Source organism: Microcebus murinus, chromosome 28, assembly GCF_040939455.1.
Source record: "Microcebus murinus isolate Inina chromosome 28, M.murinus_Inina_mat1.0, whole genome shotgun sequence".
Taxonomy (NCBI): Eukaryota; Metazoa; Chordata; class Mammalia; order Primates; family Cheirogaleidae; genus Microcebus; species Microcebus murinus.
This window is the reverse complement of record NC_134131.1, coordinates 1209571-1236773: the sequence shown is the minus strand read 5'-3', so window position 1 is coordinate 1236773 and position 27203 is coordinate 1209571. Positions and strand designations below refer to the sequence as shown.

General features: G+C 64.0%; 1 protein-coding gene across 2 annotated transcripts in view; it reads right to left on the bottom strand.

Annotated features, from left to right (window-relative positions):
- The window catches only part of UNC5A (unc-5 netrin receptor A), a 59859-nt gene that overhangs the window by 7306 nt on the left and 25350 nt on the right, over positions 1 to 27203 (bottom strand). Inside the window, exons 2-7 of one of the 2 annotated variants that reach the window (XM_075998405.1) lie at positions 7563 to 7784; positions 2370 to 2513; positions 1984 to 2087; positions 1673 to 1853; positions 965 to 1132; positions 291 to 455 (exon numbers count right to left, since the gene is read on the bottom strand). In XM_075998405.1, the coding sequence (XP_075854520.1) occupies positions 291 to 455; positions 965 to 1132; positions 1673 to 1853; positions 1984 to 2087; positions 2370 to 2513; positions 7563 to 7784 (984 nt within the window). The remainder of the gene's footprint in view (positions 1 to 290; positions 456 to 964; positions 1133 to 1672; positions 1854 to 1983; positions 2088 to 2369; positions 2514 to 7562; positions 7785 to 27203) is intronic. The other variant, XM_075998406.1, reaches the window with a different exon arrangement.

Below are 27203 nucleotides of genomic sequence, written 5' to 3'. Positions count from 1 at the left end.
AACGGAGATCTTTAATTGTTAGTTATGGCCTTGTAATTAACAGGACCCACAAGCGGGTGTCCCCACAGGACCTGCGTGTGCACTTGGGGACAGGGCAGGCGTGACGCTGGGGGCAGGTGTTCGGGGGCGCGTGGGGTGCGTGCGCAAGCCGGTGAGGGCTGAGGAGGGTCCCTGAGCCTGGGGAAGGTGCAGCCGCGGCAGGGTGACTCCCTTGGGCACCACCTCCGCAGGGCTGGGCGGGGGGACAGTCCCGGCCGACGGCAGAGGGCCCCGGGGTGCGGAGGACTCACTGTGCACGCAGAGGTCGCTGGTGCAGTTGCGGGTGTCCAGCTCAGAGCCCTGGCACTCCTCACCCCCGTTGCGGGGCGCCGGGTCGGAGCACTCCCGGCTCCGCCAGTGGGTGCAGTCGAGCCCACAGGCCGACCACTTGCTCCACGGGCTCCAGCTGCCGTCCACTAGACAGACAGACAGACAGACAGACACGGGCAGAGAGGGGACGGCGCAGTCAGCCGGGGAGCCCCACCAGGCGGCCTGCCGGCGTGGCCCTGCTGGGCGTCCAGACCGGCAGGGTGACCGGGCCTGGGCGCAACACCAGGGCCAGGCCCGCCGACGCACGCCCCCGCTGGCGTCCAGCCGGCCTGGGTGACACATGCCGATGACCCGGAGCCGCGGATGACGCCTGGGGCTGCCTGGCCGGAGCTGGTCCGCGGGGCTGTCCCGCACGGGAGACTCTGCGGCCCCGGGCGCCCGTCCTCAGGCCGTGCCGCACGCAGACCCCGTGACTCAGCTTCCACGCGGAGCCCGACTCCGACACACACTGCACCCGATGCCCGCCTGGGGCCGGGCCTGGCCCTGGTGGCGGGCGGTGGGATGGAGCCATGGGGGGGCGGGCTGGTGGGCGCGATGAGCCGGGGCACGGAGATGGCGCGGTGAGAGACGATGTAGGAGGCAGCGCCGCCGGTACCTGGGCACAGGGTGGCGCAGGCCGTTTTCTGGACATTCTGGCCCTCACAGAAGGCGCCCCCGTTGAGCGGCGCCGGGTTGGTGCAGCTCCGGCTCCGTTTCTGCCAGCCGCGCCCACAGCTGGCGCTGCAGACGGACCACTCGGTCCACGTCGACCACCCACCGTTCACTGGCCGGACAGAGAAGGGCCGGGGTCAGGGAGCGGGGGCGTCCTCAGCCGCACTGGCCCAGGGGACGGGGCTGTGAGCGGGCAGGCGGGCACCGGCAGGGCGGGGAGAGGAGCCTGGCGAGGCCTTGCTCGCCCCACCGCCGCAGCCCAGCCTCTCTGGGGCGGCACCGCCACACCCACCTCCTGCTGCTGGGGGTGCCCGGGGCGGCTTGCCTCTACTTCCCCCCGAGACTCGGAGCAGGGGTGGTGTGTCGCTTGTCCTGGACTCCCCTCCTGTTCCCTCATCTGCACAGTGCCCCCGGCCACAGAGGACCACCCACCTGTCCCGCCCTTCGCCCAGGTGTGCTCTGGGCTCCCCACCACCCCTCGAGCCCTGTGCCTGTCCCGCCCGGTCGGGCCATGGTCTGCTCCATCTGGCCCCGGGCTCCGCAACTCTCTCCACCCCGCCAGCCAGCCACACGCCACAGCCCAGGGGCGCCTTGGTGCCCCCTCCCCATGACCGGGGAGCCCCTCCGTCCACCGCCAGAGCCCGGGGCCCACCGTAGACGACGACAGCGGCAGAGGCGCTGCGGCGGCGGGCCACGATGTTCTTGGCCACGCAGGTGTAGTTGGCCGTGTCCGCCAGGCGGGCCTGTCGCACCACCAGGCTGTGCTCCCGCGTGATGTACACGTTGGGGTCCAGGGCCGGGTCCACCAGGTCCTCGTTCCGGAGCCACTCCACCTGGGGTGGGAGCATGCCACTGTACCACCAGCCTGTGCCGGCCCTGCCCAGCATGGGCACCTGGGCAGACGGGACCGGAGCCCCGGGAGCCCCGCCCACCTGCGGAACGTGCCCCGAAGTTGCTCCTCACCTCTGCCGGGGGGATGCCCTCTGGGGGCCGGCAGGGCAGCACGAGGCCCTGCTCCAGGGACACCTCCCTGGCCAGCGGCTCCTGCTCGAAGTTCTTGCGCAAATCTGGAAGAGGAACGAGAACGTCCTCCCACCTGAGTGCCTCCCACCAGCTCACCTGGCCTGCTCTGTCCCTCAGCCCTGCGGGGGCATGACCCATGGCACCAGAGGGAGTGACAGGTGCCCAGGGGCACGGGGGATGGCCGGGGGGCTGCGTCCACAGGTACCTTCTCCACCCACAAGGCAGGGCTGTGAGGCTTCTGACTGGACACCTGCCCCAGGAAGCCTGCTGCCCTCTCCTGGTGACCCCTCAGCCGCCCCACCTGCAGGGCCCGGGCCCGGACTCACAGGCAATGCGGATGTAGGCCTTCTGACTCTTGGTGGTGCCCGAGGAGCTCCACGCCACACACTGGCACCAGTACTCCTCCAGCCCGAACACCTTCTCCACCTGCTGCCTCGAGACATTGATTCGGACTTCCATGGCCGGCAGCCCTGGGGGCAGGAGGGGCAGGTAGCCGGGGCGCCAGGGCCCCTCTGAGCCTCCCGGGTGTGTGGGGTCCCTGCCCCACCCTCCGCCACTCTCTCTGCTTGGCAGGACAGTGGACTCTGGGGGGCAATCCTCAGCCCGGAGAGAACTCTGGGGTGGCTAAAGGGGGTGCGCCGTTTCTACCTCCTGAAGCTTAGGAGGGTTTTTTTTGTTTTTTTTTGAGACAGAGTCTCGATTTGTTGCCCAGGCTAGAGTGAGTGCCCTGGCGTCAGCCTAGCTCACGGCAACCTCCAATTCCTGGGCTCAAGCGATCCTCCTGCCTCAGCCTCCCAAGTAGCTGGGACTACAGGCATGCGCCACCATGCCCGGCTCATTTTTTCTATATATATTAGTTGGCCAATTAATTTCTTTCTATTTTTTTTTCTTTTTATAGTAGAGACGGGGTCTCGCTCAGGCTGGTTCTGAACTCCTGACCCTGAGCAATCCACCCATCTTGGCCTCCCAGAGTGCTAGGATTACAGGCGTGAGCCACCACGCCCAGCCAGGAGTGGGGTTTTGTAGAACTTCCGTTAATGGCACTTTGTTGCTGCAGACCTGACTCCCCAGAGTCACTTGCGGAAGTGTCCCTAAAGGGGCTGCTGACAGAGCTTTGGGCTCAGGGGCAACCTTCAAAGATTCCAGGGAGAAGAGGTCCGAGGGACAGACTGAGTTCTAGGGCCTCTGTGGGTAAAAGAGGGGGGGAGGGCTCTGGCCCACCTCTCTGGAGGGTTGGCAGGTAGATCCTGACATGTGATAATATAATAACAGTCATTAACAATGTAATTACAGCGATTATGCAGTATGATAATAGACCCCCGGGGACTTAGCAAGGGTTTCCCACATGCCAGGCTGTTCTCGTACTCAGTCCCGTCCCCTGGGCAGTGCTGTCCCCACCTGTGGATGAGGAGAGAGGTGCCCAGGGCTGTCGGAATCCACAGTGTGCCCGGGGCTCTGTGGTCACTAGGCAGGGAGGAACTTTGGGAGAGGGACAGGGGATGGCCAAGAAAGGGGACGTGGCCAGGGACTCTGCAGGCTGGAACCCCCCCCCCCTTCTGCCAATCCCAGCCCCAGAGACCCGGCCAGGAGCGGGAGGCCAGCCCTCCTCCCACCCCAGGAGTGAGAAAAGACTGTTTGTTTCCAATTTCTCCTCCTCCCGACCCCAATTTCCCTCGGGTCATTGGCTTATCAGAGAGAGAGGGAGAGAGGCCACTGCCGACGTGTTTCCATTGTTAACAGCAAAATTCAATTAGGGGCTGCATTGCGGGAGGACAGTGGGCCTGCGGCTGGCTGGGCGGCCGTTCTCCCTCTTAATTTCTCTGCCGTGTCTTTCCCCAACCCCTGCCCAGAGCCGCACAAGTCTCTGGCTTCTCACGCTGGGTCCCCACGTTTCCCCATCGCTGGCTGCTGCCCCTGGCCAGCTCACACAGGAGCCGGTGGGGGGGGGGTCGCCTCGGGCTGAGATCACTGTGGCCGGGCCACGCCCCTCCGTCCTAGCGCCAGGGGCCTGTCCTCTAAGCCAGCGGATGGCACGCTCTGGGGGTGGGGGTGGGGGAGGGGCAGGGCCCGGGCACCAGCTACCTGTCAAGCACGGGGAGTTTTAGGACGTCTGACAAGGAGTCCTTTCACCCTCTTCCTCCTCTCTGCCCCTGGGGTTAGGGGTAGGAGACCTCTGGAACATTCTGAACCGGGTACTTTTTCTCTCCTGGGGGACGGGCCCATTGATAGCTCCTCCCCTCCTGCAGGGACCTCACAGTCACCCAGGCGGCTCAGCCTGGGGAGCTCGTAGTGAATGTACGTGTTCCCTCCTCTCTCTCCCTTCGTTCTCCCTCCCCTTCTGCCCTGCCGCCTCCTCTTCTCCCTCCCGCTGCCATGAATGAGGACCAAGTTTGTCCTCGATGTCCCAGCTCCAGACAGCTGGCGCCTTGGGAAGGGTGCCCTTGAGCCCCAAGCTCCGGGAGGGCCAGGGCTGAGGTGGGGGACCAAGGTCTTTGATGTGCAGGGCTGTGCCCTCCTCCCCTGCAGGTCACTAAGCAGCCTGGCTCCGGGGAGCAGCGTCAGGTACAGCCGTGTCTCTGTCCACCCTGTAACGTGAGCAGGTGCCACCCTTGGGGAGGGACCCAGGCGGGCTGGCCGGGGCGTATGTCTGTGTGTGAACGTGGGCTGCCGAGTGTCCCTGGGAGGTGCAGGGTTGGCTGGGGGCCCCCCGAGGCCAAGCTGGGACTTAGGATCTCACCTTCTCAGCAATATGCTTCTAATAACCAATCTGTTTGGTTAACACAAAATAAATTATACCCCCAGACTGGACTCCAATGCTCAGTTTTGCAAATTTCAGCTTTTTTATAGCATCAGTAGGTCCAGGTTCTAGCATTTTCAGGCTTTGGCCCCCTTCCCCGGGCCTTCCGGATGAGGACTGAGGCAGGTGGGGGGAGACGGGCATTCTCTCCCGGGGCGTCTGCCCAGTACCCCCAGCCCCACACCCAAGGTGGGGGGCAGCAGATGTGGGTGGACGCCCACCCGTCATGCCTGCCCGGCCGCGGAATGCATCTGGCCAGGGTCTTTGGTCTGGGTATGCTCATGGCACCACCACTGTGCTACCTGCTTGTAGGCTAGTAGGGGAAGTCTTCCTCCTTGCCTCGAAGCACTCAATGGCTTTGGGCTGAGACACTGATGAGATCAATGACAATTCAGATGTTCAGATGTTCCAACCACAGGAGGCCTCAGGGTGGGCGCTCAGGGCAGGAGAGCATCTGGTGGTTACAGGTGCTACGTGCCCCAAGCTCTGCTTTCTGCCTGGCTGGAACAGGACAAGCCCACGGGAGCCTGTCAGAGGTTTGGGGGCTCTCAGTGTGTATGTGCTGGCCTGGAGCCTTCTAGAAGGTTCTCAAGGCTGCAGGAAAACAGCTCTCTGGCTGCAGCTTCCCCTTCACCTGTCCTTTCCTGGGGGACCTCCCAGAGCAGAACTTACGTGGGGTGGGGAGGAAAGAAGGGCCTCGAGCTGGGCTCCAGCAACCTTGAGGGCGCTCTCCTCATCGCCATTTCACAGGTGAAGAGGCTGAGCCCAGGGAGGGGAGGGGACTTGCCTGAGGCTCTGGAGCAGACACTCCCCCAGGACACCGTGGGGCTTAACGCTGCCCTGCCCTGCCCAGTCAGGTGAGAGAGCAAAGCCCTCCGGGGACCCTCTGCCGGCTGAGCTGACCCTCAGGGGACACTGGCCCCTGCAGGTCTGGTAGGGAAGGACGGGGGGTGACCTTGTAGGCCCAGAAGACCTGGCTGAGCCCTTTTGGGGCCATGGACAAGTCAGAGCCAAGGCCTCGGTCTTGTCTGTAAAATGACAAGTGGGTTCCGGGGACTAGATCACAAGCTGCCTAAATGCAGGGCTCTTGAGCGTTAATGCAGATCGCCACTGGAGCTTCCGAGTGGCTCTCCCTGGCCGGGGCCTCGCCCTGCTCCAGCTGTCCTCTGCCCAGCACGAGCCTCCCACAGTGCGAGTGTGGCCGCAGCCTTCTCTGGTGTCACAGCCACTGGTGGCCCGTGCTGCAGTCTCCTGGCCACCGCTGCCCAGCCCCAGGCCCTCTCTCCCGCCTCAGACCTGGCCACCCGTGCTGCTCTGTGCATCGCCGCCGTCCCTTCCACCAGCCTGGGGCATGCTCTTTCCAGGTGGTTGTAGGACCTGAGCTTGGTTGTCACTCCTCCCCTGGGAATCCTCCCTGGGCCACCCCCGGGCCCTCCTACCTGGCAGCATGGGCTGCCCCTCTGGCCCCAGGTCCCCTGCCTGCCCTTGGCATCGGTCTGAGTCCTGGGTGCTGCCGACTGTCCCCAGCTGCACTGTGACTCGGCCTCACAGCAGTGGCCCGTGTGTCCCGCACGGGCTGCACCCCACAGGGTTTGTGTCGTGTGTGTGTGGGCTGGCCAAGGTGGGAAGGGGCTCAGGACTAAGTCTGGGGGCTCGCTGTGTGCGGGGTGCTCCCCGCAGCACCTCGGAGGGGAGGCAGCGAGCTGGATTGGCGAGCAGGAGAGGACAGGCTGCCGCCAGCTCCGCCTCTCTCTCCGCCACCTGTGCTTGGGCAGTGGTGGGACCCAAGCAAGGCCTCTCTGCCATGTCCCCGTTGCCCACCTGCAGCCTGAGGCCAGGATGGGGTGGAGAATGTGGTGTCCCACGGAAGGGGGTCCTTTTGGGTCTGTCCTCTGCCCCTGGCCCTGCCCACACCCCTCAGCCGAGTCTCCTATGTTCCCTTGCCTCAGTGTCCCTGGGTCTGCCCCTCTATCAGCACCCACACCGGCCCCTGAGTGTCACTACAGCTCTGGCCATGTCACCCTGGAGCCCAAAATCTCATAAGACAGTGACATCCCTTCAGTCTCTCGCACAGCCCACACTCCCACGTGACCCCTGGCCAGCACGGAGGCCTTCTGCCTCCAGGCCTTAGCTTGTGGCAGTCCCCTGCCCGGGTGGCTCCCCACTTCTCTCCCTGACGGCGCTTACGCGTCCCCTCCCCCGGGCGGCCCCCACCTGGTTCCCTCTTGCCGGGGGCTCCCCAGCCCTCCGTGAGCCTGCGTCCTAGCACGGGAGTGGGTGCACGGATGGACGGGCGGGTGCGCGGAGAACACAGCCCCTGGACGTGACGTCTGCGGCAACCTGGGACCCACTACCCGCCCCCCCTTCTTGGCTGGCACCTCTTGCCAGGCTGCCCCCGGCCCTGCCCACCCCACTCTCGGATGCAGCTGTGGGGACCTGCCCCTCTTGCCACCTCTCGCCGTGAGACCCTGGGGCACTCTTTTGGAAGGGGGGGGCTTCCCTCTCCTTCCCCCACCAAAGCGGTCACCCCGAGGAAGGCGTCCCAGCATGCACACGGGTCCCAGGTGTGGGAACCCTGCTCGCCTGGTGACACGGGGTGGTGGGCACAGAGCTGGGCCCATCATGCTCACGAATGTGCAGCCCGGGATGACCGCAGGCCCCTCCGGGCCGGCTGAGACCCACTCTCCCCGGCCGCCCCCGCCTGGCGCCCGGCCCGCCTCACCGCTGCTCCCGTCCGTGCTGCGCTCGATCACGTGGTCCACCTGGCGCACCCACTCCCCGTTGCACTTGAAGAAGATCTGCGTGGCCGGCGTGGCCTTGCACACCAGCAGCACCGGCTTGTTCTTGACGATGTACACGTCCCCGGGCTCCACCAGGAAGTGGGGAAGCAGGTCGGGGCTGGCGCCGGGCACCGGGTTGGCCACCGTGGCACTCTGCTGGGCACCTGCAGGGCAGAGGGCGGCTGAGCAGGCCCTCCCCGCTGGGGCTGGCCGACGGGAGGGCGTGAGTCCAGGCTGTTCCACGTCCCGGCTGGGCAGCCCAGCACTGAACGCCCTCCAGAGGCCCTGTCCTCCTCTGTAATGCCGGGGGGAGGGGGGGGGCCTGCGCACTGCGGCCAGAGGACCGGGGCTGGGGCAGAAGTCCCGGTACCGGCACCGAGGGAGCCTTCCACACAGCAGCTATGCGAGGCCCGACCACCCTGGGAGGAGCTCAGGCTCCGGCCGGGCAGAGGGGCAAGGGCTCTGGCCACAGATGCTTCCCGTGGCCCCGGCCCGGCCCCCACGCGGTAAGCGCTCAGAGATCCGCGCTGGGTGGGCGCAGGCAGGGGGAGCCAGCAGAGCCTGAGGGCCTGGCCCTCCCACTCCTTCAAGGAGACCTGAATGCAGGTTTCCTTCTGGTTTTTTTTGGAGACAGAGTCTCGCTTTGTTGCCCAGGCTAGAGTGAGTGCCGTGGCGTCAGCCTCGCTCACAGCAACCTCAAACTCCTGGGCTCAGGCGATCCTCCTGCCTCAGCCTCCCGAGTAGCTGGGACTACAGGCATGCGCCACCATGCCCGGCTCGTTTTTTCTATATATATCAGTTGGCCAATTAATTTCTTTCTATTTATAGTAGAGACGGGGTCTCACTCTTGCTCAGGCTGGTTTCGAACTCCTGACCTCGAGCAATCCGCCCGCCTCGGCCTCCTACAGTGCTAGGATTAGAGGCGTGAGCCCGGCCTCCTGGTTTTAACTGGAAACCACAACTATCGCACAAGTCATTTGTTGCTAATTGCACAGGTAGTTGGCTCTGAGGCATCGGTGGGGAGAAAGCGCCCAGAGCACTCGTCCGACCCTTGGCCCAACCGGCAGGACCCTGAGAAGGCGGGGTGGGTGGGAGTGGGGGGCCCCTCCTAGCTGTCCCCCAAACAGGCCCCCGTGGGGCCTGGCCTCCCCCGCACTGACCACACGCAGGGCAATGGGGCCTCTGGGCGCAAAGAGGGAAAAACCTCTCTGGATCTCCAGCCCCATCCTGCTTCTCCTTAGAGGTGACCTTGGGGAGTTACGGCCTTGTCCCCTGTGAAACGGAGGTCACATCTGCCCCACGGGGGAGTCCAAGACTGCCAGGGGCTTCAGACAGGAGGCCTGGTTCCTTGGGCCTGCACCTGGCCCCCGGCGGGCGCCCGCCCCCACCCGGCAGCTGCGATGGTGGTCGAGGGGGTGCGTGTCCACACGGGTCCTTTAGCGCAGGCGCAGGGGGTGGGGGGCTGAGCTGGGGACGCCTGAGGGAGGCCACGGGCCGGGGGTGGCTTCAGGCAAGTCCACCTGCCTGGAGCCTGTTCGCTCACCTGCAGAAAGGGGAGCCGGTGCCCAGCGCTCAGGGCCGTTGTGAGCATGAAAGGAAAGAGCCCGCGGCACCTGGCACGGGTGGTTCTGCGCTCGCCATGCAAAGGGTCACAGCTCTCGCCTCAGCAGCGACCTCTTCAGGGGTGGGGGCGGTAAGGAAACTGAGGCACAGAGCTGGCAGGCGCCTGGCCTCCGCGATGGTGGCAGGGAGGCCGGCCAGGCTGAGGGGCGGCAGCTGTGCCGTGGGGGGCAGCTCTGACCGGCAGGGCGCTGTTTGCCCCCGGTGAGGCGGGGCAGCCTGCTCCGGGCACCTGCCTCTCCTCCCCCTGCCGCGCCCCGGCCTCCCTGCCTCCTCTCCTGCCGCCCGATCCCACTTTGGTCTCTCCCCAGCGTGTCTTTCTCCCGCTTGTGACCTTCCGTGGGCAGCTGCCCCTGCGTGTCCCTGCAGCTCTGCAGCAGACGCCTCCGTCCCCACGTGGCGTCCTCCTTGCAGCTGAGAAAATGAAGGTCGCCCAGACCCGCTCCGCCCGGACCACCCCCAGGGGCCACCAGCGCCCTGCGAGGGCCTGGCTTGGAAGGGGGTACGGGCAGGGGAGGGAACTTCTGGACACCTCCCCGGCGGGAACCTGCAGCCCCGTGGCCCGGGCCCCCAAGGAGGACTGGGCCAGTGTCGGGCAGGGCAGGCCGCCAGCCCTGTGCTCCTCCCTCCCTCGCGGCCCCCGCCTGCCCTGGCCTGGGCCGACTCTGGCAGAGCAGCGCTGGGCCCGGCTGTCTGTGTTGTCGGGCCAGGGCAGGCTTCCCTCAGTCGGGGAGCAGGATGGAAACTGGGGGGGCTGGGAAGGGCAGGCTCTGGGGTCTGGGTGCAGGCTGGGTGCTGGTGGGCCCTCCACAGTCCCGGGCCGGCTGGCAATGAGGACGCCAGCCACGCCGGACATCGGAGCAGGGCCCTGCGAGGGGAGTGGGGTGGGGGCCGGTGTCACCGAGAGCCCCTGGTGGCAGATTCCGGGCCCGTCCCTTCCTGGGCAGAGGCTCCACGCCGTCCCTCGAGCCTGAGCCCCTTGGCCCAGGCGCGGGGTCGGGCCCGGCTGGGGCGAGGGCGAGCGGTGCGGGCCCCGGCTCCCCACCGGTCAGCAGCCAGGCGCAGCTCCCAGCCGCCCGCAGAACCCGGCGCAATCCCTCATGTCTGCATTTAACTGCTAATGAAAAGTAAATGTACTGTGACCAATAAGGGGCATAGCTCACTTCTCCAGGTCTCTGTCGCGCAGTGCGGTGTGGCCTCCCCCTACCCCCACCCGGGAGGCAGTTCCCGGGGGGGCCCAGAGGGCACCCCGTGGGCTGCAGCTGGCCCTCTGGCAAGGACACTCTGAGGCCACGGGTGGGGTAGATTCACGCCCTGCAGGACGTCCCCCAGGGGCTAGGGAAGCCGCCGGGCAGTCAGAGCCGGCTCCCCTGCCTCCGCCCGCAGAGCTCGCTATGGGGCCTGCACCCTGTGCTCAGCACCCAAGATCCGCCAGCCCCAACCCAGCGTCCCAGCCGGGCCTCTTGCCTGCATTAAGGCACAGCATGGGGGTCAGCCTCTCCCTCCACGTCGCAGGCCGCTACAGTGAGCTTCCTTTCTCTTTTACATGAATCCTGTCCTTGGTTACCAAAGACAACACCAAGCAGTGCATGCTCAGAGCCAAATGACCTATGATTTTTTTCTTTCTTTTTTTTAATATTTCCTTCGGAGAGAAGAGATGAAACCTATGATCCTTTGAACAGGGCACAAGAGCGCTCTAGTTTGCCGCAGTCCCCACCACTCCCTACTGATCACCCTGCACCTGCTTCTTCTATTTCCACTGCCCACCTGGCTCCCGTGAGTGTCTCAGGACAGGGCTAAGTAAGTGCCTTTGGCTGGCGCCGCTGGGCCTTCCGCTCTGGCCCCGGTCAACTCTCCAGTCCTCTTGCGAGGAAGCAGCCACGGAGCCCTCCTGGGCTCCAACTTCTCGCCTCTAGGTCTGTCTGGAACACCTTCCTCCTTGGCCAGCACTTTCCGTCCTTTTTGCCAGGGCCCAGCTCCAAGGATGCTCCCTCTGGAGAGAGTGCTCCCCCTGGAGAGAGTGCTCCCCCTGGAGAGAGTGCTCCCCTCACTCCCTCTTCCAGAAAGCCACGCACGCCATTTCACGCTCCCCGGGCCCCTCCTCGCCGCCGGTGCTGCAGCGTGTGTCACGGGAGAAGCAAGTGGCGGCTGAGGCTTCTGTCCCCACCCCAGGCCGCCCAGCCCTGACCTGCCCTCCAGCGCAAGCTGCTTAGGGTCCAGGGCCGGGCTGGGATGCCTCTCAGGACGGGCTGCGGGGCTTGAGTGACAGGCATGGCAGGCACCTGCCGGGGCAGGACGCACGGTCACCAGGCGAGCAGGCAGCGCAGCGCAGAGGCACAGGCCTCGAAGTGGGAGCCCGCTGGCAGTGTGCCCGCGGCTGGCCGGGCGGCCCTGCCTCTCCCGGGAGGGCACTGGTTGCCCAGGTCTGCTGCCCAGAGTCAGCCTGCCGGGGCAGCCCTAGCCCGGCTCACCTGGCGTCTTCTCAGGCACAGCGAGGAGGGAGGAGGGGCTCATGTGTGCACGGAGGGAGGCTGGGGTCTAAATGGGGTGGCAGATACAAAGAAAAAAGGGGGGGGGAAACAGGCTGGTTGCGGTGGCTCACGCCTGTAATCCTAGCACTCTGGGAGGCTGAGGCAGGAGGATCGCTTAAACAGGAGTTGGAAGTTGCTGTGAGCGAGGCTGACGCCACGGCACTATACTCAGGGCAACCGGGTGAGACGCTGTCCCTCCCCCCAAAAAAAAAAACAACAAAGGCAGGGAAACAGATGAGGCCCCAGGGCCTACGGCAACAGGAGACAAGAGACCCCTGAGTAGGGACCCTTGGCCAGAGCTGAGGCTGGACAGATGCCACCCTCTCCCGTGACCTGGAATGTATTCTTTTTTTTTTTTTTTTGAGACAGAGTCTCACTTTGTTGCCCAGGCTAGAGTGAGTGCCGTGGCGTCAGCCTGGCTCACAGCAACCTCAATCTCCTGGGCTCAAGCGATCCTCCTGCCTCAGCCTCCCGAGTAGCTGAGACTACAGGCATGTGCCACCATGCCCGGCTCATTTTTTTCTATATATATTAGTTGGCCAATTAATTTCTTTCTATTTATAGTAGAGACGGGGGTCTTGCTCAGGCTGGTCTCGAACTCCTGACCTCGAGCAATCCTCCCGCCTGGGCCTCGCAGAGTGCTAGGATTACAGGCGTGAGCCACCACGCCCTGCCCTGAAATGTATTCTGAGCGCCAGAAACCGTTCCTGGCGCCGGGCACCGGGCGAGCACACGGCATGGGCGCGGCCCGCAGGGCTTGCATCCGAGCCGGACACGACACAGCGCGAGGCAAGACCCAGGGTTTCTAGTAATGACGAGGGCTCGGACGCAGGCTGAGGGCCGAGGTTTCAGGAAGGGCGTGAGTGGGAGAGGGCGAGAGGGGGGAGCGCCAGGCAGGTGAGGTGCGGGCGGCACCCTGAACGCCAAGGCCCGGCTGCGAGGAGTCCTGGGCGAAGGGACCGCAGGGGCCCCAGGGCGGGGGGCGGCCAGGTGTGCTGGGGGACAGCCACGAGGCCAGAGCCAGGGAGCCAGGGAGCCTCGGGGCCCGGAGGGGCAAGTGAGCAGCCGGGATTTCACTCCAAGGGCCGTAGGAAGCCTTCAGCCCTCCGGGAGGGGACAGGGGAGTCGTGAGCTCTGTCTGCTGAGCGTGTCCAGCAGAGCGGACTCTGGTGGACCTTCCCCGCCCGGTCCACCTGGGAAATGCCAGCAAAGGTGTCGCCTCCTCCAAGAGGCCTTCCCGGATCTATGCGCTGTCACTCCCCAGAGCACTTGCTGCTCTGTCCTCTGAGCCTCCTCTCCCTCTGGGGCATGTGCCACATTCAGGACCGAGGAGGGTGTGTTTGCACACTGCCTTCTTTGTCAGACCATGAACTTTCTTGGGGCAGGAGCTCAGGGCTGGCCTGGATGCTGACCGAGTGTTTGCTGAGTGACTAAACAACCACGCCTTCTTCTCCCTAGAATTTCAGAAGATCTGCCCAAGGGTGGCCCCTTCCCTCTTGGTCTCTGGGAAGATCCACAGAGAGGGCAGAGCGGTGGGCAGGGAGAAGGTCCTGGCTCCAGGCTGCCCCCAGCCACACCCTGATAAGTGCTGCCGCTGCCTCTCTTTCCTCACCTGCAGCCTGGGAGGGCAAGACCTGCCCGTGTAACTCAGAGCAGGGTGGGTGTGAAAATGCTTTCAAATGTTTTATTTTTAAAAGCACCACAAAATATGAGGTGTGATTAATCAAGCTATTAATGAACTCGTACTTACTGAGAGAGGCCTCCACCCCTTGGAGCAGGATAGGCGTGGGGGCAGGGTGTCACCTGGCCTCACTCAGCGCAGCGAGAGCTTCGCCCACGAGCAGCCCCGCCCCCCTGCCTGGCTCCCTGCGTCCTTCCCTCCCCGCCGATGCTCGGGGTGGCGGGTGCCTGCACCCCAAGCTCCGTGTGCAGTGGAGGAACGGCGGCCAGGGCAGGTGGCAGGCCCCTTTCCTACTTCCCTGGGGACTGTTTTGGGTCTGAACGGGGTGCAGGAGGGGCTGGGGCACAGCAGCCCGGCGCTGCCCCTGCCCCCTGGCGCCGGTGCCCCTAGCCTGCCTGGGGAGTCCCACAGCAGCCCTCCATGGAGGTCTGCACCCAGGAGGCCCACTGGGGCCTGGTGTCCCAGCTCCACAGGTGACAGGATGCCCAGGCAGGAGGGGAGTGCCACAGGGCTCTGTGCCGCACACCCGGGCCGTGTCTACGGGACTGGTCTGGAGGGACTCCCTCCACTCGGCAGCTCCTTGGCTATCTGCAGTTCCTCAAAGGCTTCTGCACATTCTGTTCCAGGCTCTGCCTCCCTCCCACTCTGCCTAACCGTGTCCGGTTTTCCTCCACGAGAGCCTCCCCCAGCCCCTACCACGCTCCGGCCACACGGTCCATGGGGGCGGCCCCATCTCTGGCCCCGTGTGTGGGCACACTGCCCTCCCCAGCCCTCGGGCTCGCTCCGCTCAGCACATGGAACAGAAGGGGTTCCAGGACCTCGGCTGGGCTGTCGGGAAGAGAAGGTGTCCCTGTGCTGGGCTCGGAGCCTGGGACGCATGGCCCTGGAGCTGCCCGGCCACCCCAGAGCAGGGCCAGTCTTGCAGGACGAGTGTGAAGGGGCCGTTCATCAAGAATGGAGACCACCGGGAAGGGGGTGGAGGCTGGCCCCTCCTGGGGGCATCTGAGGCCCGAGATCGATCGTGCAGGCTGGAAGGCAGAGGAAGCGCTGGGTTCCCAGCCACACGAGCCGGTGAATCCCTTTTCCGGCTGGAGCCAGGTGGAGTGAGCATCCTTTCGCCCGCTTGCTGCACCTGCCCGCCTGCTAGCCGCAGGAGTGGGTGCTACTCGTCCCTCAGGGCCTGTCCCAACACCGCCTCCGGGAAGCCTTCCTGGACCCCAGGGGGAGCTGGCCGCACCTCCTCTGAGCTCCCACCGCCCCTGAGCGAGCTCACCTCGGCCCTCGGAACGTCATGTTGTCAGCATTTGTGAGTCTGTCTGCCAGGTAAACCGCCTGTGCCTTGAGGGCAGGGACGAAGTACTGGTGTCCCCACCTGTCCCCAGAGCCTGGCCAGGCTGTCACACACGGCCAGTGCCCAGAGCGTGTCTGCGCAGTGAACGGCGCACACTGTTCCTGGGAACAGGACAAGGACGGGCCGGAAGTGGGGGACACAAGCGCAAGCCTGGCCAGGAGCCGGCTCTGCTCACCGTCCCAGAGATCCGTGAATCGGCTGAGTGGACGGGGAGGGAACGGCCTTCCTCAGAGCCCGGGCGGGACCCTGGGGGCAGGCAGGCGGGGCAGTGACCCCGCCAGGCCCGGTAGGGGGCAGGGGCACGGGATTCGTCTGCGCCCTGCCCCCTGTGACGGCCGCGCGAGAGTAACTTTTAGACGATTCTGTGACGAGGGCCCCTCACCAGGAAGCCCTGACAGCAGGGACACATTCCGTGCTCGGTCAGAGGGGGGTCCCTGGCCTGGTGCGGGTGGGGACTGCAAGTCCAGCGACCTGGGTGGGAGTCCCAGACCCCCTGCCCTGCCCGAGACTACAGATCTGGGGGGCACGGGCACACGGGGAGATAGGTACGAGCCTGCCGGGTCTGTGTGGGGCACGCCCCAGCATTCTTCCACGGCCAGACCGGAACCGGTCTCTGCACTGCCTCTCTCCGGCTGCTTCCCAGCCCTCATTTTTTTTTTTTTGAGACAGAGTCTCACTCCGTTGCCCCGGCTAGAGTGAGTGCCGTGGCGTCAGCCTAGCTCACAGCAACCTCCAACTCCTGGGCTCAAGCGATCCTCCTGCCCCAGCCTCCCGAGTAGCTGGGGCTACAGGCATGCGCCACCATGCCCGGCTAATTTTTTCTATGTATATTTTTAGTTGGCCAATTAATTTCTATTATTATTATTTTTTTTTTTTAGTAGAGACGGGGTCTCGCTCTTGCTCAGACTGGTTTCGAACTCCTGACCTTGAGCGATCCACCGGCCTCGGCCTCCCAGAGTGCTAGGGCTACAGGCGTGAGCCAGCGCGCCCGGCCGCCCAGACCTCATTTGACCCTGCTGCAGACCCTGCGCAAACTGCCTGTCTCCAGAGCCTCATCTTCCTCATCCGTGACATGGGCAACTAGTGCCGGCCCTACCAAGGTGAGGCGGGCCAGGAGTGCCAGCTGTCTTCCCCTACAGCGATTCCGTCTCCCCGGAGGTCACTCCCAATAGCAAGGGCCCCCTGCAAGGGAGGGACGGGCCTGCGCCCAGGCCCACAGCCAGTGCGTGCCAGTGGGAACGGGGTGGGCACAGGGGCTGGCAATCCTCGGGGAGGACACAGGTGACCGGCATGGGGGTGACAGCCCCTCGGAGGGAGGGCTGCTCCTCTGACCTGCACTCAGACATGCATGCGCAGTGCTCCAGTTTCCATGGTAACTGTGCACGAAGGTGTCACAGCAGCAGCAGCCACCTCCCCAAGATGGGAGGAAAGTCACCTCTTCCCCAGTGGGCTCCAGGGGCCTGGCCACAAGGACAGACGCAGCCCTCACAGGGAGGACACGCAGACGGGCTGAGCCACGAAGAGCAGAGTGGGGCAGGGCAAGGGCGGCACCGCTGCCCTGCTGGGAGGACGGCCACCCCGAGCGCAGGTGCAGCGCCCTCACCCGCCAGCTGCCCGCAGACCAGGCCGGCCACCTGGTCCCTCCTACTGCCCCTTGCTTCGCACACAGGGGACGTGGGGCTCAGGACCTGCCTCAAGTCGTGCAGCCCACACAGGGCAGAGGGGCTTTGGCCAAACAGCCGGGGCCAGTGTCTGCCCGCCCGCCACGGCCCCTGTTTTTCCCAGCTGTCCACGCGCGTCGCCCACAGGGCCTTTGCACCTGCTCTCCCTCCCGCCTGCCGCGTGCTGCCCCCGACCCTCCGCGGCCGCTCCCCTCTGGCCCGCAGGTCAGCTCCTCTGGGACACGCCCCAGCAGCCACTGTGTCCAGGAGGCCCCTCCCGGCCCCCGCCCCGTCAGGCTATGTTCCTCGTGCCACCCGCCGCCACCTGAGGCCACCCTGCTTGTGTGCTCCTTTGCTCTTCCCTAAAGTGAGTGCGGACACCAGGGACCCCGTCTGCCGTGGTCTGGGCACCCGGCACAGGGTGGGAGCTTGCCGGTCTGTGCTGAACGCAGAGCTGACAACCCTGGCCCTCCACCACCTGGGGAGACACCTCTGCCATCGCTGGGGGGTCCCCAAACCCCCCAGCAGAGAGGACTTGGCAAGCACAGGGGGTGCTGCTGTGACAAGGACAGGCCCCCGGGGGCCCCCTGCCTGCTGAGGGGCCTTGCCTCTGGCCAGGGAAATGGTTAATAAAGCTGAGGTCTAAATAAGCATTTGATTAACAAACGATAAAATAGCTATTGTGTCCCTGAATTAAGCTGTAATTGTGGCTGATAATTGGCTGGTTAGAATTTAATAAGCTGCAATTAAATAGAATGCAATCCAGGGTGATTGCGTGGTCGCACGGCCCAGGGAGAACGAGAGGAGGAAGGCGTTTTCCCGCTTCGGCATCTGTGCTGGTGGCTGTGTTCCTGTGGCGTGTCTGGTCTCGGTGGTGGCGTGTGTGTGTCTGTGGGCTCCCCCGCCTCTCGCCTGGCAGGGGCAGGTGCAGGACGCAGGCTCTGCGCCCCACCAGGGCCCGTGGAGGCCCCCCGCTGAAAGAGACACAAAGAATTCTTGGCGCAGCTCCCTGCAAGGTGACAGGCCAAGGGAGGGTGGCCGGGTGGGCGCTGGGAACAGAGGGAGGCGGGTGGGCAGGGCGGGGGTCCTCCTGTCCTCCTAAGAGGAAACGGGGTCAGAGAGGGTTAGGACTTGCTCAAGGACACACAGTGATTGGCGGCAGAGCTGGGCCAGGTTGTCAGATTGCCCACGGATCGAGGGTTACCCACCTGCCCGTGGACCAGAGGATGACCCCCCTCCCCGCTGAGCCAGCTCCCGAGGCCCCCTCCCCGTTCCATCCGAGTCCTTCCCTGGCACACACAGGCGCAGTGAGAATGGCCCAGCTGTTCCACAAATGCACCTAGACACGCCCTGCTCCCCAGCCAGGCACACAGAGCCAGCCGCCCAGCTGGGGCAGGGATCAGAGCTGCCACCTCTCTGAGCAGCTCATCCCCTCCCTCCCTCCTCCGTGCTCCCTTCCCCTTCTCCTGAGGACCCCTGCACCCCTCGCTTGGGGGCTGGGGTGCACAGAGCTCCCTGGTGGCCACCCCCACCCCCACCCCAAGTGCGACCCCTGGCAGGTCCGCAGGGATGATGGACGGCATTGCCTATGAGCCGTTTATGATCTCATCAGCATTTTTACAATGTTGCTGGCAATTAATTTAATTAAAGACCCTGTCCTGGATATGGTGGCATTTCATATCTCACTGGTTTAATGGGAGCCCGGCTAGAGCCTGGGCCAGGGGCTGTCCCGGAGTGGCAGCAACTTGGGGTGAGCAGGCTGGAGACCAGAGCACAGAGACATAGGGGTCACCGCCCACACCCGAAGCCACCGCGCACACATGTGCACACACGCACTGTCACGCAAGGCCAGGAACGGCTAACTCTACGTGGGTTTTCTTATTTAACCTTCACGATAATTCTAGAAGGCAAAAGAACTGTTTTTTAACCTCCAGCTTACCAGTGAGGAAACTGAGGCAGAGGCAAATAAGTGGTGAGTGATGGATTCCTACCCAGGTGGCTGGCTCTGCAAGGCCCCATGCTCATAACCAGGGCACATGCATTTAGTAAATACTTGCTGAATGCAATGTGCTTGGCACTGCCCAATATAGCAGTGCCCCAAATGGACTTGGGTCCCTGCCTGACGGAGTGATCGAGGGCCCCCGGCCCCCTGGGAAGTCCTGGCTGCACAGCCTCTCAGAGCCAGGCTTCCCTGCCAGGTCCTCCGGCGTTCATGGGCACAGGCCCCACTGCCCACTGTCCTCAGGGCTAAGTCTGGCCGGGCCTCCTCCTCCCCTGCCTCAGGGCTGCCCGACTCACCAGCCCTGCTCCACTTCCTGCCCCCGACACGAACCTTCCCTGGACTGCCTCCTGTCTTTGGTGCCAGCCTCTGCTGTGTCCCCGTGACATTATTTCTAGGAAGGAAATCTGATCTAGTACTCCGAGCCCCTGCGATGGTTCCCACCGACCGCAGGGAGAGGCCGGTCCCCTTCCGCCCCCACACAGCTGATGGCGGCCTCCTCCCTGGTCACCAGCCCACACCCTGCCCCAGCTCAGCCACGTCCACTAACTGAAACTGGGGCTCTCACCCCCATTTTCCCCTAAACCTGCAGGGCACCCCCACTTCCAATGCACCCCGCCCAGCTGATTCAAAATTCAAGATGCTGCATCCGCCAGGAGGGCAGGGGTGGGGGCTGGCAGGGGTGGGGGCTGGCAGGGGTGGGGGGAGTGGCAGGGGTTGGGGGGCTGGCAGGGGTGGGGGGCTGGCAGGGATGGGGGCTGGCAGGGGTGGGGGGGCTGGCAGGGGTGGGGGGGCTGACAGGGGTGAGGGGCTGGCACGGGTGGGGGGCTGGCAGGGGTGGGGGGCTGGCAGGGATGGGGGGCTGGCAGGAATGGGGGGCTGGCAGGAATGGGGGGCTGGCAGAGATGGGGGCTGGCAGGGATGGAGGCTGTCAGGGTGGGGGGCTGGCAGGGGTGGGGGGGCTGGCAGGGGTAGGGGGGCTGGCAGGGGTGGGGGCTGGCAGGGGTGGGGGCTGGCAGGGGTGGGGGCTGGCAGGGTGGGGGCTGTGCGGCTGGCTTCTCCACCTCCCATGCAGAGAGCACGTCTGGGGGCCGTGGGCTGGCTGTGCAGGCAGCTGCCTCCTCCAGCCCGTGCGCCCTCAGGTGTGCCCAGCGGGTCAGGCCAGCTCTTCTCAGGGGCGGGCGAGCTGGGGGCAGGGGCAGAGGCTGAGTTGAACCGTCTCCCCCATTCGCTGCAAACTCCGAAAGTGGGCGGCAGGGCATCACTGTCACCTCTGCCACTGTCAGCCACTGGCCCAGGCGAGTCCTGGGCCTCCAGCCCCACTGAGCCTCCATCGCCCGGTGACTCAGACAAGCCACCCCTCTGTGGCCCAAGAAGGGGTGGGGGCTGGGAGGAGTGGAGAGGGACACGGCGTCCCTCCCAGGGTGGGCTCGGTCCCCCCTGACCACCATCCCTCAGGTGGGCCAGCCAACAGGTGCACGGCTTCTTCTCTTTCAAGAGAAGCTGAGAATCCATTTTTATGTGAAATCTCCCATTTTAAAATGTTGACAACCAATTTAAACATTTTAAACACCGTGTGGGCCAAACAAGTTGGCAGGCCGAGGCTAGACTGGACACCGAGAAAGGTCCCTTCTGCCAACCGGGGTCTCAGCAGGGCAGGGGCTCTGACTCTGCCCACGCTGTGGCCCTGCTCTTGCTCTGCCCGTCTCCCCTCTGCCCTGCCCTTCCTGACCGCACCCCGCCACTCCTGGGACCCCTCCTCATCACAGCGCCCCCGGGGGCTGGAGGGGCCCTCTGTCCCTCAACCCAGGGGGCTGGGACTCAACTGTCAGCACCAGTGACCACCTCAGCTGTGGCCTGCGGGCACTGCCCTTTCAGAAGCCAGAGGGCCAGGAGGGATGGGGGCAGGCGGGCGCGGGGCTGGTGAGGAGGGGCAGGACCACAGGCCAGGGCCGTGTCTCGCCCGCCCGTGGTCTGGGCCTCAGATCCTGGCCCAGGGTGAGCCGGCAGCAGACACTGCTGGGGACAGAGGCCCAGGCAGGTTGGGGCTGGGGGATGCCACGGAGGAGACCCCCCACCCCAGACACTCTCCTTCCTGCCCCAAATCTGGGTGGGAGGGAGACCAGGCGGGAAGAGGGTGTCTGGCCGCGCCCATCACACCCCTGATGAGACAGTAATGAGCCCTCACCCCGTTTTAATTACCCACTGTCCAAATAATTACCAGCTTGTTTATTTCGCTTAATGGCAGCCGTACTTTTCTCTCCTGGTATTGATTTCATGTTTTCCTCGTCTGTTCATTATCTTTCCTGCCCCTCTAATGGGCTCTGAGGTCTTGGAAGAACACGGGGGACGGAGAGGTGGCCCAGGCCTCTGTGCAGCCGGGGGGTGAGCGCTGCCCTGTCTGGGCCTTGAATGCCAGGCCCGGGATCCCTGCACCCCTCCGTCCTGACGCCAGCAGGGGGGAGCGCCTTAGAAAGAGACGCGGGGCAGGTGGCCAGGGAGAGAGGAGGGGGCGCCCCCCTCCCCAAGGGCCCTAAAGGGCTGGGCAGAGACTCATGCAGGCGGGGGCGGGGCGCCGATGCTGGGATGGGGGAGGGGGTCCTGGAAAACAGCTCGGAGGAGGCTGCAGCGTGGAGGCCACTGGAGGCCCATGGGTGGCCTCCGCAGTCCTCTTGTTCTCGGGTCTGGTGGGGGGGAGGCGGCAGGAGCCTCTGCCTTCCAGAAGCCCAGCCCCTTCCTGGGCCTGACCTCCAAGGCTTGGCCTCTGCCTCACCTGCCAGCCATTTCCATGGAAACACAGGGAAGCTGTGATGTCACCAGGGCTGAGGAAGAGCAGCCTGTTGGCTTGGGGGGGGGAGGGTAAAGGGGGAGGGGCAGAGGAGGAGGGGAGGGCAGGGCCTCCGTGGGTTAAGATTTACAGCTTCTTGAAGGGGTCATTAGCTCTTAATAAATCACTAATAATTGCATGAATATTTAAATCTGAATAGAAAAAGAAATACAGTGGGCCTAGAGAGTCTCCGCATATTTATGGGTATCGGGCTGGAATATATAAAAGTTGGTATCGGGCTGATTGAACTGCTGTTATCGCGGCAGCTAATTGGGTTACTGGGAGTGAGAGACGCTATCAGCAGATATAAATCACGTACAGTAAACCGAGGGCATTAACTGAGGGTTTATTATCAATTATCTCCGCGCTTGTTCCCCTTAAAACGAACTTTAAGTATATTAATGGGAAAATTTACAGGTCTTAATGAATTGAGGGAAGGGAGAGGATGCCGAGGGCCCCCCACCTCGGCAGCCTGGGGCGCTCGGCAGCTGTTCCCAGCTCGGGGCTGGGGGTCAGGGAGCCGGCCACAAGCCCTGCTCTGCCGGCTGGACCTGTGGGGACAGCCTGTCAGTCCCTGAGGCCACCGTGCCCCCGTCTCAGACACCCATCCCAGGGGAGGGCACTGGGGCAGCCCCCCCACAAGCAGCCCTTCATCCAGCGAAGACCCCCCAGGCCCAGGTCTGCCCAGGGCGCAGGGTCAGGGGGAGCCGGACTTCAAGTCACCACCCGAGAGGCACCTTCATCTGCCCCCGAGTGGAATGTGGGCAGCGCCGTCAGAGCGGCACGGGTGGACTGGGAGGGGTGTGGGGGGAAGGGAGGGGCACGGACTCTCTCGTTTTTTCCAGGCTTGGTGCTCCCTGCGGAAGCTCAGGGAGGACAGAGCATGTGTGCAGCGCCAGCCCATCCTGCTCCGAGCAGTCCCCCCTGCTGAGACGTGCTCCAGCCCACAGGCTGGCACACTTCAAGGTCGGCATGACCTCCTTCCGGGCCGATCCGCCACCCGGCAGCCCCAGCTCCCTCCAGGTCTCCCTGCCGGGTCCGTGCTGGCTCCCCCTGGTCTCAGCCTCTCCCACCGCCGGCGAGCCAGGCCCTGGGCGGCAGCTCGGATTCACCGTGCAGGGCAAGGCCAGGTCTGGCCCCTCTCTGGAGCCCACCCACTTGTGGGAGACAAACACTGGCCAGGCCGTCACAGTGGCAAGCCCAAGGTCACAGCCCACGGTCAGAGCTTGGCCAGAGAAGCTCTGGTGCATGAGCACCAAACTGGGGGCCTGACCTGGGGCATCTGGGAGGGCTTCCTGGAGAAGGTCCTCTCGTCCCTGCCAGTCTGGGTCCTTTTTCTCTTTCCCCTCCCTGCTCACTTCTGGCGTCCCCTCCCCTCGCTGCTGAAACTCCTCTCCATTTACCGAAAGGCCCCGTCTCTAGTCTCTAGCTCCAGAGCGGCTCCTGGCACCAGCCTTCAGGGCTGTGTTGGGATCCGCCTCCCTCCCGTCCCTCTGTTCTGCTCGGTCCTCCCCGGGGAGAATGTGGGGCTCCAGCTCGATCTCGGGACAGAGCCTGCCCGCCCAGCGTGCAGGGCGTCCCCGCCGGCATTGACCAGCATTGCCACCGTTCCACCGGAAACCTGCAGAACGTGGCTTGTCCCCATTTGTCTCCTGTCCCTTTGGATGTCCTGGGCCTCTGTCCCTTTAACTCGGCAGCCAGCACCCAGCCCTGCATCTGCTCTCCTGCATGCCAAGCTTGGTCCTGCCTTAGGGCCTTCCTACTGCTGTTCCTTCGGCCAGGAATGCTGTTCCTACTGGTGCCGAAGCTCACTCCTCATCATCCTCGTCCTCAAAGAGCCTTCCCTGTCAACAGCCCCTCGCGCTCGGGCGTTTGCCCTCTGTGGCTTCCCTGCCTCTCCGTTGTCTGCCTGCCTGGAACGGTCGGGAGGCTCCAGGGGCAGAGGCCCTGCTGTGTCCACGTGGAACAGGGCCTGGCCACCGCAGTCCCCGGCACGTGCCTCTGGAGCAAGGGATGGGTCCATTCCCGGAGGGCCTGCGGTGCCAGGCGCCCAGCCCACGGCAGCAGAGGGTCTGGGGCTGCTCCCCGGCCCGCAGGGGCAACCGGCAGGACCAGAGTATCATTATATAAGCCCTGCCTCGGCGCCTGGGGCACAGGCAGGGGCCGGGAGGGTGGCGGGGAAGGGCATTCCGGGCTGGTGAACAGCATAAGCAAAGCATGGGAGGCAGGACATGTCTGGTGGCAGCATGGGTTGGGTTAGAGCAGCTTTGGATTGGTGCCAGGACACCGAGCACGGGGAAGCAGGGCGGGTGGGAGGCTGGAGCAGGGCGGATGGGACACGGGAGAGCTTCCTAGAGCCAGCCGGCTGCTGTGTCGTTGTTGGGGGGCTGTCGCCACAGGAGGAGAGGGGCTGGCTGGCCTGGAACAGCCCGCTGGAAAGGGGAATGGCTGTGAGCAGTGTCTTGGGGGCAGGGCAGGGAGGGTGTGATCACCCTGGCTGGGAGGGAGGCAGGGCGAGGGCGGGAGCAGAAGATGACTCTCCTCATCTCCCGCCTGGTTGCATGAGTAGATGGCGGTGCAGCCAGGCATAAACAACGGGAAGAGCCTTGGCCTGCTGCTCGCTCTCGGGGGAGGGCAGGATCGGTGCCCTCTGGGAAGGTGGGCTCTTCGGGCAGACAGAGGGGGCTCCGACCCGCCACGCCGCAGGCCCGAGGGTGTAACAGCTGCTGCCTGCAGAGAGCACTGGGCAGGGAGTCTGCGACTGGCACGAGGCCTGGCTGCTGTGATTCTGTGCAAGCAGGATGGGTTTCGGGGCAACGGGCTGAGCCATCGCCCTGCGGGGGCCTCTGTTCCAGCTGGAAGAGCAGGCGGCCAGGCCGGCTTTCAGAGGGTGCAGCTCCTGGTCCGCAGGCCCCTAGCTGTGGTTTATAGGTTTTAAACCAACATTTAAAGACCAGGAAGTTTCACATGGAACATTGGTTGCCCACCTCCTATTGAATAACCAGAAGCCAAGGTCATGCAGGGCCCACGCTCACCTGAGCCACAGCTGGCTGCGCGCCAGCCCCGGCCCCTCCCCCACCAACCTGCTCCCGCCCACCAGTTGGGGGTGGAAAGAAACCTCCCCTAGCCTCTCCTTCCCGACACAGGTCGGGCACCAGAAAAGCCCGGAGGACAGCATGAGGCCGGGCGCTAGCACCCTGGGATTCCAGCAGTTGGGGAGCCCACGGCTGCCCGGCACCCCGCCAAGAGAGTCCTAGTGGCCCGTGGGGTCCCCCAAATGCTCTCTGCAGCTCTGTCTTGGGGAATCAGGCAAGGCCAGGGCCTCTGATCTGAGACACTGGTCCCAGACCCGAGTTCAGCCGCAGCTTTTATTTTAGCAGCGCTTCCCCCACCCCCATCCGAGGCCCCATCTGCTTACCCCTGTCCAGCCCTCCCCGGCTCCAGGCCTCCAGGCCCCTCTCCCGCCGCCTCCCCCGCCTCCTGTCTCTGTAAATAATCCTCTCCTCTGTGCCTATAATTAGCCCCAAGTAGAATAATTCATAACAAACTTTATTTCTTGTGGCATCTTTCTTGCTAACGTGTCTCGGAGCGCCGCAGGATCCGTGGGAGGGACGGGGCCAAGGGCCCTGCCCGCAGCCTCCTGCCTGTCTGCACCCCGCGCCCCGGCCGGCCTCCTCCGAGCGGGCACCCCCTGAGCAGAGCGCAGGCACCAGGCGCCGCCACGTGGGGCAGGGACACGGACGGCCAGAAAGGAAAACCTTCGTGAATGACGACAATGGCAATGGTAACAATAAGCAAACCTAACACTTACTCTGCCTCTGGCTCTATTTGTTGAAATATCAGGATTTTTTTTTTAAATTATAAAATAAAATTCACCCCCTTTAAACCTACAGCCTGATGAATCCTGACACACGCATCCACCTCCACCAGAAGATACAGAACAGTTTCATCTTCCCAGAAAGTTCCCTGGAGCCCTTTGCCATCTGTCCCTCCTCTTAGCCCAGCCACCCCCCTCCCACTGATCTACTGTCGATATAGATTTTTGCCTTTTCTAGAATGTTCTAGAAACGGAATTATACAGTATGTATCTTTCGTGTCCGGCCTCTTTCACTCGGCACGAGGTTTTCGAGTCTCGCCCATGCTGCTGCTTGCCCAAAAGCTGTTCCCTCCCCACGGCGGAGCGGCGTTCGATCACACTAACACGGCAACGTGTTCGTCCATCCGCCAGGGGTGTTTCCAGGTTTTGGTGATCACGAATAAAGCTGCTGGAATTTTTACACACAGGTCCCTTAGTGGACACACATCTTTATTTCTCTTGGGAGTGGGCTTGCTAGGGTGTATGTAAACATCCATCTAACTCGGTAAGAAATTCTTCGTTGTATGTACTATATACATATATATGTATATATCCGACATCTCACTTAATTCTCTCCACAACTTCATGAGCTAGGTACTGTCATTATGCCCATTTTACAGACGACAAACTGAGGCTCAGAGGGCGTCAGTAACGTGCCCAAGGTCACACAGCTGGGGCCGGGCCACCTGGCTCCAATCCCTGCCCCAAGCCCTTGCTATGCTGCAGTCCGCAGCTCTCCTAGGCTCAGCCCTGGGCGAGGCTGAGTCCCGGCTCCATCTCTGGCCAGCTGTGTGCCACACGCCCCCTCAGGTTCCGGCACACCCGTCTGCAAACGGCACCCATAATCGCCTATGTCACGGAGCGGCTCTGTGGCCTGAAGGATCTGAATTAGAGCAGACGGTCGGTGCCCCCTGCAACTTCAGCTCCTGATCGTCGCCGCGTGGCCCTGACTCTGGGACCCCACAAGGTGGGCTGGAGAGACGAGAACAGTTTCTGACACTCACAGCGCGGGCTGCAGCTTCCCACGCCTGACCACGTACCGCCGCATCCCTTCCACGCCAAGTCGCCTGTCCCCGCTCTCAGGTGAAGGGGTGGGTGGAGTTTCCCAGTGAGGAAACCAAAGCCCAGATGCCCAGGGCGAAGGCCGCAGCTCTGGGACAGCAGGGGCACCTGTGAGGAGGGGCAGGAAGCTCCCCCAGCCCCCCCCCACTGCTACCTGCCTTCCCAGGGCTGCCGAGGTGGGGTCATGGGGTCAGGCCTCCCTGTCACCTGTCCCATTTGTCCCGCTGCAGAATGAGGTTCCTCCAAAGTTGGCCTGGACTTAACAAGTCCCCTTGGGTGGTGATTTAGAACACGGTCACCTGGGATGCCTGGGCCGGGGGGAGGGCAGGGGGGACGGGGGCGTGGGGGCCTCCCTTTTGTCCTGCCCATTAGTTCTCGACAGGAAGCCCTCACTTGGCCTTCGCACGAGCCCTCCACCCCCTTGAGCTCCGCTCTGGACCAGCAGCTGCTGGATAGGGTGAGGGTTCGCCTCAAAGGGAGAAAGAGATAGGAGACCGGTCGCCACCTTGCAAAGCCCACCTTGCTATTCAGACAGGAGCGCGAACAGAGAAACGTGCCGATGTGAGCATCATGTCTCTCCAGGAGGCTGAAAGGTTCACTGGTGGGTCTGGCACCCTGCCCCCCGCCCCGGCCCAGTCCCTGTCCCTGCACCCCTCACAGCTGTCCCCACACCTCTGAGTTCCCTCCCTCCTCCCTCTGACTCGGCTCCTGTCTCCTCTCCCTTAGGCACAACAGGGTCCTTGCCAGTCCCTCCTCTCTCCTCCAGCTCCCAACCACCCCCCCACACCCGTCAACGCCAGAGAGGCCTGGAGGAAGTTAACACTGTGAGGAGGAGGAGGAGGAGGAGGAGGAGGAGGAGCTCAGGGTTCTGTTTGCTTCTGTCTTGGCTTCTAGCACTTGCTCTCCCAGAACCCCACCACCCTCCTGCAAGTGCTCCCACTCTCAGGCCAGGTCACCCCCTCCAAGCGCAGTCTTGGCCTCGAGCACACGTGGCC